Here is a 15,806-nt window from a genome sequence, read left to right as displayed (position 1 = left end):
GTGGCGTAACATGATGGATGTGGTGATATCCTGCCCCTTTAGCAGTTGAGGGGCCACATCTTGCACTAGCTGCTGCTTCTGGACCAGCAGAAAGCACATTCCAGCAATCCAACCTGAAGGTGCACGAATGACAGTGTTGACATTTGGATAACATTGTGGTGACATATGGTTGTAACTAAAAAAACATTTGCCTCTGAGTAAGAAGTGGCCATGCATAATAGCCATTGATAGACTTATTATCCAATCCTCTTTAAAAGTATATCTAAGTGAGTTGCCATCACAAATCAGGTATGTATTGTGTTACATAACACCAGACATAAATGTATGACTCTCTTATTAATTGCTTTCCAATCTCTTTTTGTAAACTAAAAACATCCGATATCTTTACCCTATTCTCATAAGGAATGTGCTGCACTTTGTTGGTCAATTCAATTGTCAGTTTTTGTTTTTATTTTACGAATATGGTATTCTTGTAGAGATGAGGCAACTAGCATATTAAATACAGCTACCCCATATAAATGCATAATGACATTATAATACTTGCTATTTAATTTTTAATCCTACCCCTGCCCGCCAAAAAAATGTGAACACTAAATTTAGCCTTTTCATGGCTGCTGCACACATGAATTGACATTTTCAGTAAGCTTTCTGCTGTGACCTAAGATCTTTCTTGGGTATTCACAATCAATTTAAACCCTTCAGACTCCCGAGGTCTGACTGGAATGCATGAAGGCTTCCACTTCTCCCTCCCCTTTGCTAAAACAAAATTTCCTCCCGTCTAAAATGTGCTTCAATCAAAATGTAGTGTTACATCTTCTCAAACCTTAACCATTTAAATCAGGTTTGAAATCAAGGATATGAGAGGATCTTCAAGCTCTGTTTAAGAGGTGGGTCTTATTATTAGTAGCTGTGGTTCAGATGTACTGTTAAACCGTAGAGTGGTACCTCGGGTTACATACGGTTCAGATGTACTGTTAAACCGTAGAGTGGTACCTCGGGTTACATACGGTTCAGGTTACAGACGCTTCAGGTTACGCACTCCGCTAACCCAGAAATAGTGCTTCAGGTTAAGAACTTTGCTTCAGGATAAGAACAGAAATCGGGCTCCGGCGGCGCGGTGGCAGCAGGAGGCCCCATTAGCTAAAGTGGTGCTTCAGGTCAAGAACAGTTTCAGGTTAATAATGGACCTCCGGAATGAATTAAGTACTTAACCCAAGGTACCACTGTAGTTAAAGCAGACAAAGGGAATGGGGAATTCCCATCTTTTTGAAGCCATCCAAAACAGTTTAACTGACCTGCATTAACAAAGTGGCAATTGGAAGCCAAGCATTATGGCTTGTTGGCAATACTTGCACAGTTTAGCTTACTTGATGTTCCTTGTTAGAATTAGTGTTATAAGTTCTTCCGGGTTGTTTTAATCACTCAGCTGCGTAGCTGCTTGAACCCTCTGATATCAGAACAACTAAGCCCATAGCATCATAGGGACCATGACATCACTCTATACCATGTCCCATAGTGACCTGTAAAAGGTAAAGGTACCCCTGCCTGTACGGGCCAGTCGTGTCCGACTCTAGGGTTGCGTGCTCATCTCGCTCTAGAGGCCGTGAGCCGGCGCCGTCCGAAGACACTTCCGGGTCACGTGGCCAGCGTGACGAAGCTGCAGCTGGCGAGCCAGCACCAGCGCAGCACACGGAAACGCCGTTTACCTTCCCACTATAAACCGGTCCCTATTTATCTACTTGCAGTTAAGAGGGCTTTCGAACTGCTAGGTGGGCAGGAGCTGGGACCGAACGACTGGAGCTCACCCCGCCGCGGGGATTCGAACTGCTGACCTGTAGGCCAAAGTAAATTCAGTCATTGGAGTTTCTTTTCTTTTTCTTTTTCTTTTAACTTCTCTTTAAGACCATGCCATTACATTTATCTTCGCTGTATGTGGTGTGTGACTTTAGGAATGTGCATTGTAATCCTGCAAAGATCTGTGGTTGAGCAGGAGTTGCAGAGTGCAGAAAGTTAAACTTGTGTATAGTATCCTTCAAGGCCAGGGCCTTAGGGAGACTGCATGATGATGGAGTGTAATGATTTTTAACAGCAGGAGTTTGAGATGATCGCATTATTCACAAGTGATGAAGCCAGATATGCTGATAAAGTCTTTATGCCACACTCTCATGTGTTCTGGATGGGCTGTGAGCTTGGCAGAAGACTCTACCCTGAAGGCATTTTGCAGTTTTTATTATTAATCATATTCAAATCCACACATCCATAAGGACTAGATTGCCACAGTATGACATTACCAATGGTGTATCATTGCAGCAGTATTATAACATAGTAAATAATTTGCGCTACTAACACCTTGTACAATAATATATATTTGTTTTCTTTTTAAACATGAGCTTAGGATACACATCAAAGTGCAGTTTTTTCTGTGCTTGCTTCTAGTTATTCATTGATGATTTAATTATAAAATCTAGCATGGCTTAAGGAGTTACCCATTTCTGAACTTTGGCAAGACCACGCACCCAGAAAGGGGATTTTATTTGATGTACAATTGAGAAAGTGATTTTGACTGACTGTAGAGATCAGGGGAGGCAGTCTCTCTGGTGTATAGGCACTGACTTATTTTTAGAATACATGAAAACAGAATGTCTGTGGAGTTCACATGTGAGAAAAACACTCCACCTAGCACTATATTTGTTTAATTATGCCATTTTTTTAATGTTCTGGAGCTGGGGGTAGTGATGGTGGGAATGGAAGAGTATGTTTAAAATATGAAAGTGTTCCATAAACATACACCAGAGTTGCAAAGTGTTCATTCTTTTGTAAAATAACAGCATGGGATGAAAGGTTTACTCCTTAAGCTTAAAACAGAATCCAAATTGCCCTTCATCCATTCACAGGAAGGCTGAATAAAGGAGTCCCAGGCTGATGAAGTTTGTGAATATCCTCAATGTTGTGGTGTGGGGAAGGAGGTACTGATTCAGGCAGGAAGAGAGGAGTGTGTGCATTTATCATAACAAACTGCTGGACGATCTCCTATTCTTCTAGAGTAGTTTTCTAACATGCTTAGTATGTTTCCTGAAAATGAATCAAGTGAAGGCAAACTGCAGGACTGAGAGCTGATTCATAATTTACTGTTGTTTGAGCATTTGTTCCACACAGTCTTTTGAGCTGCATTTTTGATTAACCTTGGCTGACTTTATTTACAGAGCCATAGGCTTGAAAAGTTACGTGAAATCTTTCCTTATGGTGCCATAGGCTTGAAAGGTCATGTGAAAACAAATTGCTCCTGCTGGGTGTGTTCTGCCCAGATCAGTTGTTTCTACTCAATCACAAAAATTCCCAGAAGCTGCATCTGCAGTCATTTGCAATTTATTTATTAATATGAGGCCAGTTCTTAAATACCAACGAAACAGTATATGATACAATCTAAGATATTAATAACTATTGAAGTCTTTGGACAATTTTTAATTTTATGTTCTGTAGGTTTTGTTCTTTGGTTTCTTTGCAATGAAAATGTGAAAGTTGTTTTCTGTTGTAGACTGTTAACTGTGTTAATTGTCATTTTTAGGGGCTTCTCACTTGACAGAATGTGTGCATATGAAAGGAGCTGTGGCTTGATTTGGTCTTTTAAACATGTCTCTAATTATAACGCAGCATGACTTTTATGTATCCAAGTTGTGTGTAATCCTCATTTTTGGACCCGCAGCAGCCTACACAATCTTTATTCTCGGAAACAGGATTTGCTACGAGTACTGGACATTTCACCCTCATTAGCTTGTTGCTCAAAGCTCACCAAGTTGTGTAATTGTTGATTTGCATGTGAGTACTGTCAGAGAGCTAGTGTATCCATGTTAGCACATTTCAAATCATATGTTTTGTCCCATATATTTGTGCAGCTTTCCATCTTCTTTCCTGGTACTGCACAATCATAGCCTGTTCTTTTCGCTCTACTTCTGAGCTACGCCTGTTTTCTAGATCTGTTTCCTCAACTGATCCTTTTAGCTTTGCTCCAGCTTCTGTACATGCGTGACAACGTGGAGCTTTGATAACTGGCTGCTCAGTGCAGTGCTGGATACCTGATAGGTGACTTCAGAAGAGTGGAGCCTGAAGCAAAGGCTGGACTCAGAAAGCAGAGATTGCGAAAATGCTTTTATCTTCAAATTTATTGACAGAATTTGTTAAGTTTCTAGGTTGCCTTTCTCCAATAACGACTCAGGGCAGGTAGTAAATCCAATAAAAGAGAAGCTCAATAAACTTTATGTTTTCACTCATGGAAGCATACAAAACTGCTTAACTTAACAGAGGTGGTGGTGTAGCTCCTGCACCTGCTCCCTCTCTCCTTCTTGCTCCCTACCTCATCTGCAGGTAGCTACCTTCCATTCCCTTAGCAGCTTGCAGTAACAAAATTCCTGTGCTTATTTTAGCAAGATGCCCACAAAATTGTGGGAACATGTATTGCAGCATGGTGCAGAGACAAGAATGTCCCAGAATATATATATCTATCTATCTCCCAAACCTTGGAGAATAAACCTCTTTTCAGGCATTACTCGCATGTAAAAACAAGAGAAACACTAAGCTCGAGGCCCCACATTGCCCTCTGTGAGTTGAATAATGTACTTCTGAAGCACAGTGTCTCCTATACGGGGTGGGGGGTGGGGGTGTGTGTGTGTGTGTGTTCCAGGGCAATTGCCCCAGGCGCATTTTTCTGGGGCGTGCTCACACTGCCCTCCTGGAGCCAGCCTGTGCCACTTTGCAAGACTGGGATCTGATCAGATCCCAATGGCCATCTAGCCCAGCAGTGGCCAAACAGATGCTTGTGGGAAGAACACTATCATGACCTGAGAGGAACAGCACTCTACCCACCTGTGATTCCCAGCAACTGGTATTCTGAGGTATGCTGCTTCTGACAGTGCAGCATGGCTATCACGGCTCGTAGCCATTAATATCCTTTACGAATTTGTCTGATCTGCTTTCAAACCCATCAAAGTTGGTGGCCGTCACTGTGGGAGCGAGTGCCATAGTTAAACTATGCGCTGTGTGAAGAAGTATACTTGCTTTTGTCTGTCCTGCACCTTCCAACATTCATCTTCATTGAAAAGTCTTTCTCTTCTGCCTACTTCTGTGTGAACATGTTTTGAACCCTTAATGGAAAAGTGTGTGTGAATGTATTGTGAGATGCTTGACAGAACCTGATAGCCAGTTCTTACATATTTCAAGTGCAACGAATTTGTTGTTACTCTACAAACTGTATTTGTGTATGCATGTACATGTGTGCATGTATGTAGTTCTTTTGTTCATTTTAATCTTTGCTTTTCTTTTCCCTTTTATCCCTGGTTTCTTTCCTTGCCTGCCTGCATGTAATTGTGCACATAATTAAGGCTGGCAAGATAAACACCTACAGCTGCTCAATGGAGGAACCCAGCCAAGACTGACACTATTCCTGTCCTGCATCGTTTGCCAAGGCACCGAGGCTTGGTTGTCAGCATCTATTCCCTCTGTGTATCTACTGCTAACCCCAAGCTTCTTACTTAATATGTTGACACACTATGGCTGATAGCAACATTGGGAGTTTTGTCAAGCGCAGCATGGTTGAGCCTTTGTAATTTTTATGAAGAATAGTGGTAATTGCAGCTGCAGGTATAGAGCCACCTTGGCTTACATCTTTTCAGAATGGTCAGTCAACATGCGGAACTTCATGTCCTCAGATGCAATTTACCCTTGTTTTTGTTTGTTTTTTACCTTCGTCTGTATGCCAGAGAAATTGATAGTATCTTGTCAAAAGTTTCCTAATTCATTACAATATATTTGTTATTAATAATAACATGAAACAATACAAACAACAAATAGTGGATATTGTTCATCAGATACAAATACAGTCATGATGTATATAAGGCAGAAAATAATAGCAGCATGCTATGTTAAATAACCAAGCCCAAAAGATCTATGTTATTGGGGGGGGGGGGAGGTGTCCTAGGTTCCTCTGGGTGATAGTTAATAAAAGAAATAAACATAAACCAATCAGCATTGAAAGTATCTTTTTTTGTTTCTGCACACATTACTCTACCATGTGCAGAAGTACCATAAGTTTATCCGTCAAAACCAAGTTCCATGCCGTCTCACACCACTTTTGAATAGTACATACACCCACATTTTCCCAATGTAACTGCACCTCCATGTGTGCTGCCAAAAGGAGGTAGTTTATCAGATTCTTAGAAAGTTAATCCCTCTTCCCTTTCAATATCTCTGTGAAGGAGATCAGTGAGGATTGCAAAAAACCTTACATATTTATTTTCTTGACAGGAAGCTTTTCCTTCCCTATGATGGAAGAAGTTGTTTTTCATTCTACCCTCCTGAAGAAGATACACCGTGGGGACCCTAGTTTCCAACTATGTGCTCTACTATAGCTACTATATAAATCTATATTTCTATCTATCTGCACTATTTATACTATATACTATAGCTACTGTATGATATACCTGATTGAAATACTGTTGAGAAGACACTGAACTGCATTTTGATCCAGTCTTTCCTGGCCACAAGTTCCCTAACCAAGCTTTCCATTTCCACCTTGAGTAGGGTGGAGGGAATTGGGTCCTTGTTTCTAAGAAAATCTGTTGTGTTGTATTATTTGAAGATGAGATATTTGTAAGATATTCAATCCAAATGTATTATTTTGCAGGTACTGAGCAACAGCCGATAAATGTTGCCCCCTCTTCAGAGTCTTTTACCAACTGGAGAGCTATATTATCACCAACATGGCCTTCTAGAGAACTTGAGTCTTCCTCAGTGGGTGACATTTCAATGAGGCAAGCCTTGGAGAATGCCAATCTGCTTCAGATAATAAAAAGTACTTTAGCAGAGACACGGACGAGAACTATGGACCAAACTAGGTTTTTGCCAAGCCTATATCAAGGCAGTGGCAACAGCGCATCCCAAGAACCTTCTGAGGTATCAGCTGAATCACCAGTGAAGGCTCAAGATGCTGACGAAATGACTATTGTATCAGGTTTGCCTCAAATCAGTGTGTTACCCGCATTGTCCACATCATCACCAGTGACACATTCAACTAATACTGTGCCATCCCAGATAATTCCATATGCAACATCCTCCATTTCAAAACAAATCACATCGGGATCAGACATATTTTCAACCTCTTCATTACCACCCCCTTTGCCATTGGTAAAGGAATCACCTCATATCATAGTTGTTTCCAATTTGACTGTGCCACCCACCCAAGTGCCTTTGTCCACAGATACAGAAAATTCATTCAGCATAGACACAGTTAATAATTATTTAAATAAAACTTCAGGTAATCTACAGAGTACGATAGTGCTTGGAAATTCCAGCGCAACAGAATATGCAGTATCCAAAAAGGATGGCAAAGAGTTTTCTGTTGCCACCTCATTTAGTAATGACATTGGATTGATTAGTGGTCATTCCACAATACCAGCAGGGACACAATTACACCCAGAAGATAGAAAACTGCATTCTCCTGCTTTGCATGCAATAATATCCAATAAGACTTCTCTCCTGTTATCCAGTCACAGAGTGCCATTGAATTCTAGCAGAAATATTTTTTTTTCTGGATTCATTCACAAAGCATCTTTTGTAGCAGAGCTCCCGAGTAAGCCGCCAGATTCCATGACACATCATAAGGAGAGTAGCATATATGCAACTGCATCATCTACAGTTCATAAGAACAAGACAGTTCCTTGGATTTCTGCATCAGCCCCCCATACCTTAAGTACTTCACCTGCACAATTTAAAATGATGACTGATTTGCTGTCTGCATCACTTTCAAGTTCTTCCAAAGAGAGAGATTTATTAGCAGTATCTGAAAATCCAAGACCTTTTCGTTTGTCTCTCCCAGCAGTACCAACTGGAGCTATTTCAGAGGCAATAAGCAAAAATAATGCAATCGCTCCAGCACCCACACCTACTAGTATACCAGCTTTTTATCCAGCAGATAAAGTCGTTTCCTTAATAGAGGGGACTGATCAAACTTCTGATGCAGCTGGACATCAGACTGTTTCGGCACCAAATGATAAAGTTCCTTCCAATATTCATTTAACAAATCCTTATGCTACAGAATCAAAAACAGAGATTTCTAATACAGCTTATGAAACGAGTGAAAACACACCTCCCATAGCCTATGAAGCCTTGGTAAGATCATTACAACGTCGGTCATTCACCAAAGATGCTAGTGACACAGTGTTCACAAATGTTGATGTGAATAGATTATTTCCTTATCAGTCACCAGGAACGCAAACCGCAAATGTTTCTTTAGAAACTCCTGCCAACGAGCGAATTCTCAAGAGAATTTTGCCATTTGAAAGAACCAGCTCCGATAAATTTTCAGTATCTTTGCCAACTTCTGTTGGAGGCCTTTTAAAATTTCGTTCCACAGCCATGTTTATATCTCCTCCTGATAATTTTAGAAGTTCTCGATTAGCAGATTCTAATGTGGGAAGGCCAATTCTTAGCTTAATAGAAGAGGAGGAGAGAAATGTGAAGGTATCCACCACAACGATGCCCCATGCAGAATATTTATCTCATCTACCTTTAAATGAATCTGATGCTAAAATGCACGAAACCTTACATACAGTTGATACTTCCTTCAGGACTGCTATTTCACCTTTGGACATATACATGTTTCGCTCTTCTACTCCAGTGACAGAACGTTTGGAAAGCCCAGTGCCTGCTTCCCTAGAAGTTTCGAACACTGCTTCAAAAGGCATCTTAGATACTTCAAATGCAGGAAAGATTTTAAAAACCACACCATTAGTTCCTTTGTGGGACCTTGGAAGCTGGCTGTCATCTACTGGCATAAGTATGTCTTCAGGAAAGACAACAACTCAAGTGTCCCGGGTTGCAGAGGACTATGTGAGCCCTACATCTTTAAGAACAATATATACAGTGGTTCCAGGTCTACAGCAGCAAACAAATTATGTAAATAAACAGATGCCTTCTAGCACAGCCACATCACCCATTAGTACATCTGTAACAGTTCTCCCAAATTCTTCAGTTTCAAGTGGAAGAAGTTCTAAGAGCTTCACAGAATTTAACACATACCCATTGACTGTAGAAACATCTTCTGGCCAGTATGCATCCTTTCCAAGTAACCAAAGTGCTCTCTCACAGGGCACAGAAGTCCCATCACTGCAATCTAAAAAGGACAATCGTACACATGGAAATATTTTGGAATATTTTACTGTCAGGAATATGAATGTCACTTCAAGCTTTGGGAAAAATTCCTATCCTGTGTATGAGGACTTCACAGCTGCTAATACGAGGACGTCTACTAGCAGGGATGTATTTTCCTCTATTTTGACAACATATGATCACTTATGGCCTTTTGTTTCTTATGCCAAGTCCCAGACTATGTTGAAGCCTCAAACAACTAATTCTGGAAACCTTTTTGCATCAACAGATGCCTTCTATGCAACATCATCTCCCCTATCACTGGCTTCTCAATTCATTGCTAAATTAACTGTTCCAGTAAATAAGGAAATTAGTGCTGTTAGCAGTAAAAAAACAACATATCACAGCCTGGTACATGAATTGCTAAGCTCAACACCAGTATTAAATGTTGAAGAATACATGACTTCAGGAAAACCAACACAGTTCACAAAGGGCCCTGTTTCAGGAGCAAATAATCACTTGAATAAACAGCTAACAAGTACAGGAGGGTGGGACACAAAAGGTACAAGTGATATAGATACAGTTAAAATGCATAATGAAGCCACAAAGATCACTCCATTGCAAACACATACCACTAACACAGCCATCATAACCTCTGTTCATGCATCACAAACACGACTAACTACTCCTTTGTTGCCAAAAACCAACTTTACCCATTCTGTCATTACAGTGTTACCGTCTGTGTCTCCTGGTGTAATACCATCTGTAGCAACTTCAGAAGCAACACCAGTTACAGGAAAATCAGCTCCAACATCACCAATGCTGACTTCATCCTTGTTCTCACTGAGCACTGAAAATTCGCCATCTGTGATGGCATTAAGCACGTTAATATCAACACTAGCAAAAAATAATACTGCCACAAAAATGGCACCAACTTTAAGCCCAGTAGTGACACGTGCAGCCTTTCCAGTTGTATCAACAGATGAGTCTACAACACCTGTGCACTCCACTAGCTCATTTCCAGTCACAAAAACAAGTACAGTTTCAGCCCCCACAACACATGCACCAAGACAAACTGAAACAGCAACACATGACACCAGGAAATCCACAAGTTCAGACACCAGTAAAACATCAACTGCATACCCACTGACAATTACAGCAGCTTTGACATCTATTACAGCATCAGCGAAAACAGCTAGACTTCTCCCTACACCTGCCGAAAATACTTCTGCTGCTACTACAACAGTGTCAACTTCAGCTTTTGCTAATGTGACAACAGTTCTTCCTTTGGAATGCCAGCTCTCCAGAAACCTTCTCATTAAGACAGGTATGAATATGTAGAGGGTTAGTTATCACAAGGCATTGCATTTTCTAATGAAGACATAATATGAATGTCAAGTAGCATTATTATTATTTAAATAGTTTAATAAATGACACCGGATAAATTGCAGCTAATTTGATGGATAGATTCTTTGTTAGTTTTTGCAAATCTGAATGATTGTTGATAGTGGAGTGCATGTGCTGCTACTGTAAGTTCATACAGCCCAGTTCAAACTGTGGCCATGTCCTATTTCCTCCATCACTGCCAGGTGGCTGTACCAGTGAGGCCAGAGAATCCAGTGCACCAGAGATCAGTATGTTCCAGCTAGGAAGGGAGCTGTCCAGCAAAGGTGTCACAGAGAGCACAATTTTCTGGCTTGGTAATGGCTAGCCTTCAACTAAGCAGGTTTATTGCTGACTCTGCTGCCCATCCCTGATCTGAACTGTGTGAGAAGTTTCTTCCTCACAAGTAGGAGTAGAAGGCCTTGTGCTGTCAAATTGGCTCTTCAGATCATTGGGGCTTCTGCCTCCTCTGTTCCTAGGAATTATTTTGGAAGGTCTGGTACTGATCACGGCACATCGGTTGTCCTGAAGATGTGGATTCCTCAAGCAGGACATCTTCATGAGTGATGGCCTTGGGAGACTTTATGGGGGTGGGGGTGGTATGTCAAATTCTGCTGAAGCCCCATGAACACTGTAGGGGATGTGGCTAGCAACAGGTTTCTTCGTTTCTTCCACAGTTTCCTCCAGTTCTGGGCTCATCTTGATAGGAAACAGTGTGTCTGGACATGCCACTGTGAAATGCTCTCATATAACTTGCATGTAAATATGTTTAGGATCGCTGCCATGACCTGTTTCCTATATAGTATTGTAGGGGTCTGTATAACACCTTCCTAAAAACGCAGTAATTGCAGTTTTATTTCTTCCCAGCAGTAACTGGTAACTGTGTTTTCCTGTACATGATGGACCCACAAGCAGATTTGTCACATCAACTCATAGAATTAATATTACCAATTTACAACACGTGTTCTAGTGCCAAGACATTAACTGCAGCCTTTGAAATTGCTCTAGATGGAAATATCATGGATGCAGTGGACTTCATTATTGACAATTCCCTAACACTTTCCATGCTGAAATTGTAGTATAGATAGCTGTGTGTGAGACAGGTCACCTACATTTTGCATTTGTAATCTTGGGTGTAGGAGGAAGGAAAGGATAGAGCTAGATCAGGCACCCCCAAACTCCAGATGTTTTGGGACTACAATTCCCATCATCCCTGACCACTGGTCCTATTAGCTAGGGATGATGGGAGTTGTATTCCCAAAATATCTGGAGGGCCGAGTTTGGGGATGCCTGAGCTAGACTGATGGAGTTGATGATCTCTGGGTGGGATTAAACTGAGAAGTCGTGTCAGTGGAAGCCCTGCTGAAGAACTTCTGCTTATGAAATGGAGCTTCCCTTGTTGTTTCCCAATGCCCCTGAACTGGCTGAATAGCATGGGGAGGGGTGTGTGTGACCGTTCTGTCTGGAAAGCCAAAATATCTGTCCTGATGGAACTATCACCTTAGCGTAATGTTGAATTCCTCCCTCTGTCGTGTTACGTTAGAAGAAAGGTACACATCTCTCACTAGCCGCATCTCTTGCTTTTATAGTCACAAAAATATTATAAATGTTTGTGACTACTAAATGGTGGCGAAGTTGATACAAAATGTAGTGGCTTGTTTCATTAGGGCAACAAAGCAGGGGATTTGTATTGAAGCATTTGTGTAGACTATTCAGTGTGTAATTGAGTTAAGTTGCTTTACATCAGGAATAGCTAATGTAGTGCCTCACAGATGTTGCTGGACTCCAGCTCTCATAGTCTTTGACTATTTGCCATGCTGGCTGGGGCTGATGGCTGATCTGGAGGGTACCACATTGGATGCTTCTGTTTTAAAGCATGTTGGCACATGACCTCAAAAACCCATGCTTTTCTGTCTGTCCACCCACTCTGTTACCAACACAGTTCCAATGTATGGATTTATTTTTAGGTACATTGTACAGGGAATCTAATAATGCATACTGAAATTGTTTTTCTTTTCAAATCAACAGGGATGTTGATTTGCTTATTACGATCCGCTTTGCAAATTCTTCCAGACTAGTATCTCTGAGTCATATGTGTTAATATGCATCTGTAATGCTAAAATGCTTCCTTAATGTATCTGCAGATAATCCTTTACTGAAAAAAATTGGTATGGTTATGACTCAGTGTGCCTGTGTGGGTTTTAAATAAGTAGCAACTAACTGTCTTCAGTTCCCAACAATAGCATTTCCTCGGCTTGAAGGTTTTGGTGCTAAGCATAAGTTCACTTCCAGACTGCAGCTGCTTCGTAGAACCCATGTGAGCAGTCATTAGGCTTTTGAAAAGGATTATTAAGCAAATGAACAGAGGGTGCTTTTTAACTAATGTATAACTTTGCATTCTAGTTTTGTTTCTGAACACAAGAAGACTGCTGCTGAGCGACTCCTTAAAGCAGAATGTCACAAAAGGTCTTACCCAGGCATTGCGACGAGCTTTCAACCAAAATGTCAATGCTCAAGTAAGCAAATTTAGTCATTTTTTTAAATAATCAAATTAAGAGCAAAGGCCAAGGAGAGAATGGGAAATGTTTCCACTCACTGTTATAATTATTTTTCTGTTGCATTTCAGATTGTATTGTATTCCTAACACCTGTGCATACAGATCCATACAAATAACCCATTAGCACTTTTTTCTTTAGAAAGTGGGGGCAATTGATGGAACTGTATTATGGGTAGAATTTTGTCTGAGTGGTGTCTTTCTTTCTTGTTGCCAGATACTGTGAGGCTATCTGTTGGGAGTGAGGAAAATAAATTTAAATACTGAGCACTAAATTCTATAGCTAGTCATATAATTCTTGCCATTTTGGCTATAGTATACTGATAACCCAAAGTCATTTCGGATGTTGTTTTTTAAAAAGAAACTAGGGTATTTTTAAAATGTGTGTCTGTCTGTCTGTCTGTCTGTCTGTGTCTGTGTAAACCCATTTCTCTTCTCCATCCCCATCAGTAGAAATTGGGCTTTTGACAATTTGAAAATCATACATGTGGGACCATTTCTCAAGTGTGACTGAAAGAAATTTAATTTCTGCTATCATTATAGTTTTATAGCTTAAGCATTTAAAGGTTTTATAATCTTATAATGCTTTGGGATGGAAAAGAAATTCTTTCTAGCTTAGCAGCATGACCCTATGTGAGTTTGCGCAGAATAAGTTCAGTGGGACTTACTCACAAGTAAATGTGCATAGGAATACAACTTAGCTGTTGCATTTTCAACACCTGAGAACTGAAATTGATATACGTAAATGTAAACATTCTATGCTGTCATCTAAACTGAATGTTTGAAAGGATGCTTTCTGTCCCCCATCCCTTCCCTTCTGGAGAGTATCTATTTGTGTAGGATTAGAATTGTGTGTATTTGACCTGGATTTTTGGAATGCTGGTGGAATGTCTTTTTGTACCACAGCCTTAAGCTGTATGTGAAAGTATGAGAGCATATAATATTTCTATATGCCATTTACAGTCAGGTTTATGTCACTTGAAAGATAATATTTCTATACTTCTGCCATGAACAAGGAAGAAAAATGACTTTAATATCAATTTTCTTGCCCTGGCTAGGTTTATATTTCTCATTTTTCTTCAGTATACCAGTTACCTGTAGAATTTATTTACTTGAATTTAAGGCTGTCCAGGGCATGAGCTTTTACTTGTTCTGATTGAAAAATGTTGCCATTTTGCAATGATGACAGCCTGTTTTATTGGAAAGTACAGCTCTTTTGAGTGGAATATATAAGAGTGATTCAAATGGGATGTGACTTCTAATTTATTTTAGGTATGATTGTCAGCTATCTTGTGGGAGTTGTCCAATGGCAGCAGGCCTCAAGACATCAAAAATGAGGGAACTGGGAATAGTTTTGTTCTGAACTCAGCTTTTCCACAGCTTATCAAATAGTCTAGGAAGTTCAGTAAATGGCTGCCACTCCTGTTAGTCTATCCTCTAGCATGTATGATATATTAGTTTCTTTGAAGCTCAATATTTATTCTAATAGAAAACAATTTTGGCTTTAAAAAATAGGGTGGGGAGGGAGATTTGAGGCACCTTGATCACTGTTTATCTTAATTACATGAAACTAAGAGTTGTCAGGACGTGGGTGGTGCTATGGTCTAAACTACTGAGCCTAGGACTTGCCGATCAGAAGGTTGGCGGTTCGAATCCCCGTGACAGGGTGAGCTCTGGTTGCTTAGTCCCAGCTCCTGCCTACCTAGCAGTTCGAAAGCACATCAAAGGGCAAGTAGATAAATAGGTACCGCTCTGGCGGGAAGTTAAATGGCGTTTCCGTGTGCTGCTCTGGTTTTGCCAGAAGTGGCTTAGTCATGCTGGCCACATGACCCGGAAAAACTGTCTGCGGACAAACGTTGGCTCCCTCGGCCAGTAAAGCAAGGTGAGTGCCGCAACCCCAGAGTTGTTTGCGACTGGACTTAACTGTCAGGGGTCCTTTTACCTTTACCTTTAAGAGTTGTCAGAGGACAAGCACTGATGAAAATAGATCCCTAGTGACTGTAACAGTAACACAATGAAAATACAATTCTTAAGATGTTTAACAACATTAAGTGTACAATTCCAAGGAAATTATATATATTCATTTGTTTTATTTGTAACTCTGTGGTTTACGACACACAATTACTGCAGTATCCAATGAAATACAGAAATAACGTTTCTAAAACCATACTTAACAGCAGGCATGTCCAAAGTCCGTTTTGGGGGCCTAATCCGGCCTGCAGGTCAGTTTAATCTGGTCCTTGTGGCAGTTTATTTCGTAGGGTAAAATCCCAAAAAACCTCAACAACTTCAATCCTAAAAAAAGGTCAAAAAAAGTTTGGACACCACTGCTTAACAGCATTAACTTTTTAACTTGACAAAACTGTGATATCCATGTCTTGCCCACATTTTTTACTGTATCGCAAAATCCTGAATGAATGAAAACACCTTAAAACGGTTTCAGAAGGCCAGCAATGAGGGGGACAGTTTAATTTCTAAAGGGAGGAGTTCAAAAGTTGGGTCGTCATCTTGGAGAAGGTCCTTTTCTGTGCTGCTGCAGAATTTAACTTACCCATAGGAGAAACCAGAAACAGAGCATCTCTCACTGATCTCCAGACTTGGGTTGGCACATACATGTTTATAGTATACACATAGAAGAAGATAATGGAGCAGAGGCAAAATGATAATTTCAGGTTTGTTGTTCTTATCTGACAGATAATAAGGCAGGTTGTTGTGGAAAGAAGGAAAGGGT

General features: G+C 40.5%; 1 protein-coding gene across 4 annotated transcripts in view; it reads left to right on the top strand.

The window, feature by feature from the left end:
• KIAA1549L (KIAA1549 like) overlaps positions 1-15,806 on the top strand; it is a 138,646-nt gene that overhangs the window by 55,090 nt on the left and 67,750 nt on the right. For 2 of the 4 annotated variants that reach the window (XM_083595166.1, XM_083595165.1), the window contains exons 2-4: positions 6,677-7,003; positions 9,869-10,465; positions 12,925-13,037. In XM_083595166.1, coding sequence (XP_083451292.1) covers positions 6,677-7,003; positions 9,869-10,465; positions 12,925-13,037 — 1,037 coding nt within the window. Of the gene's footprint in view, positions 1-6,676; positions 10,466-12,924; positions 13,038-15,806 lie in introns of all 4 variants that reach the window. The other 2 variants (XM_083595167.1, XM_083595164.1) reach the window with 2 other exon arrangements.

This window comes from Podarcis filfolensis, assembly GCF_964270895.1.
Source record: "Podarcis filfolensis genome assembly, chromosome: 1".
Taxonomy (NCBI): Eukaryota; Metazoa; Chordata; class Lepidosauria; order Squamata; family Lacertidae; genus Podarcis; species Podarcis filfolensis.
This window is presented reverse-complemented; position numbering and strand designations above follow the sequence as displayed.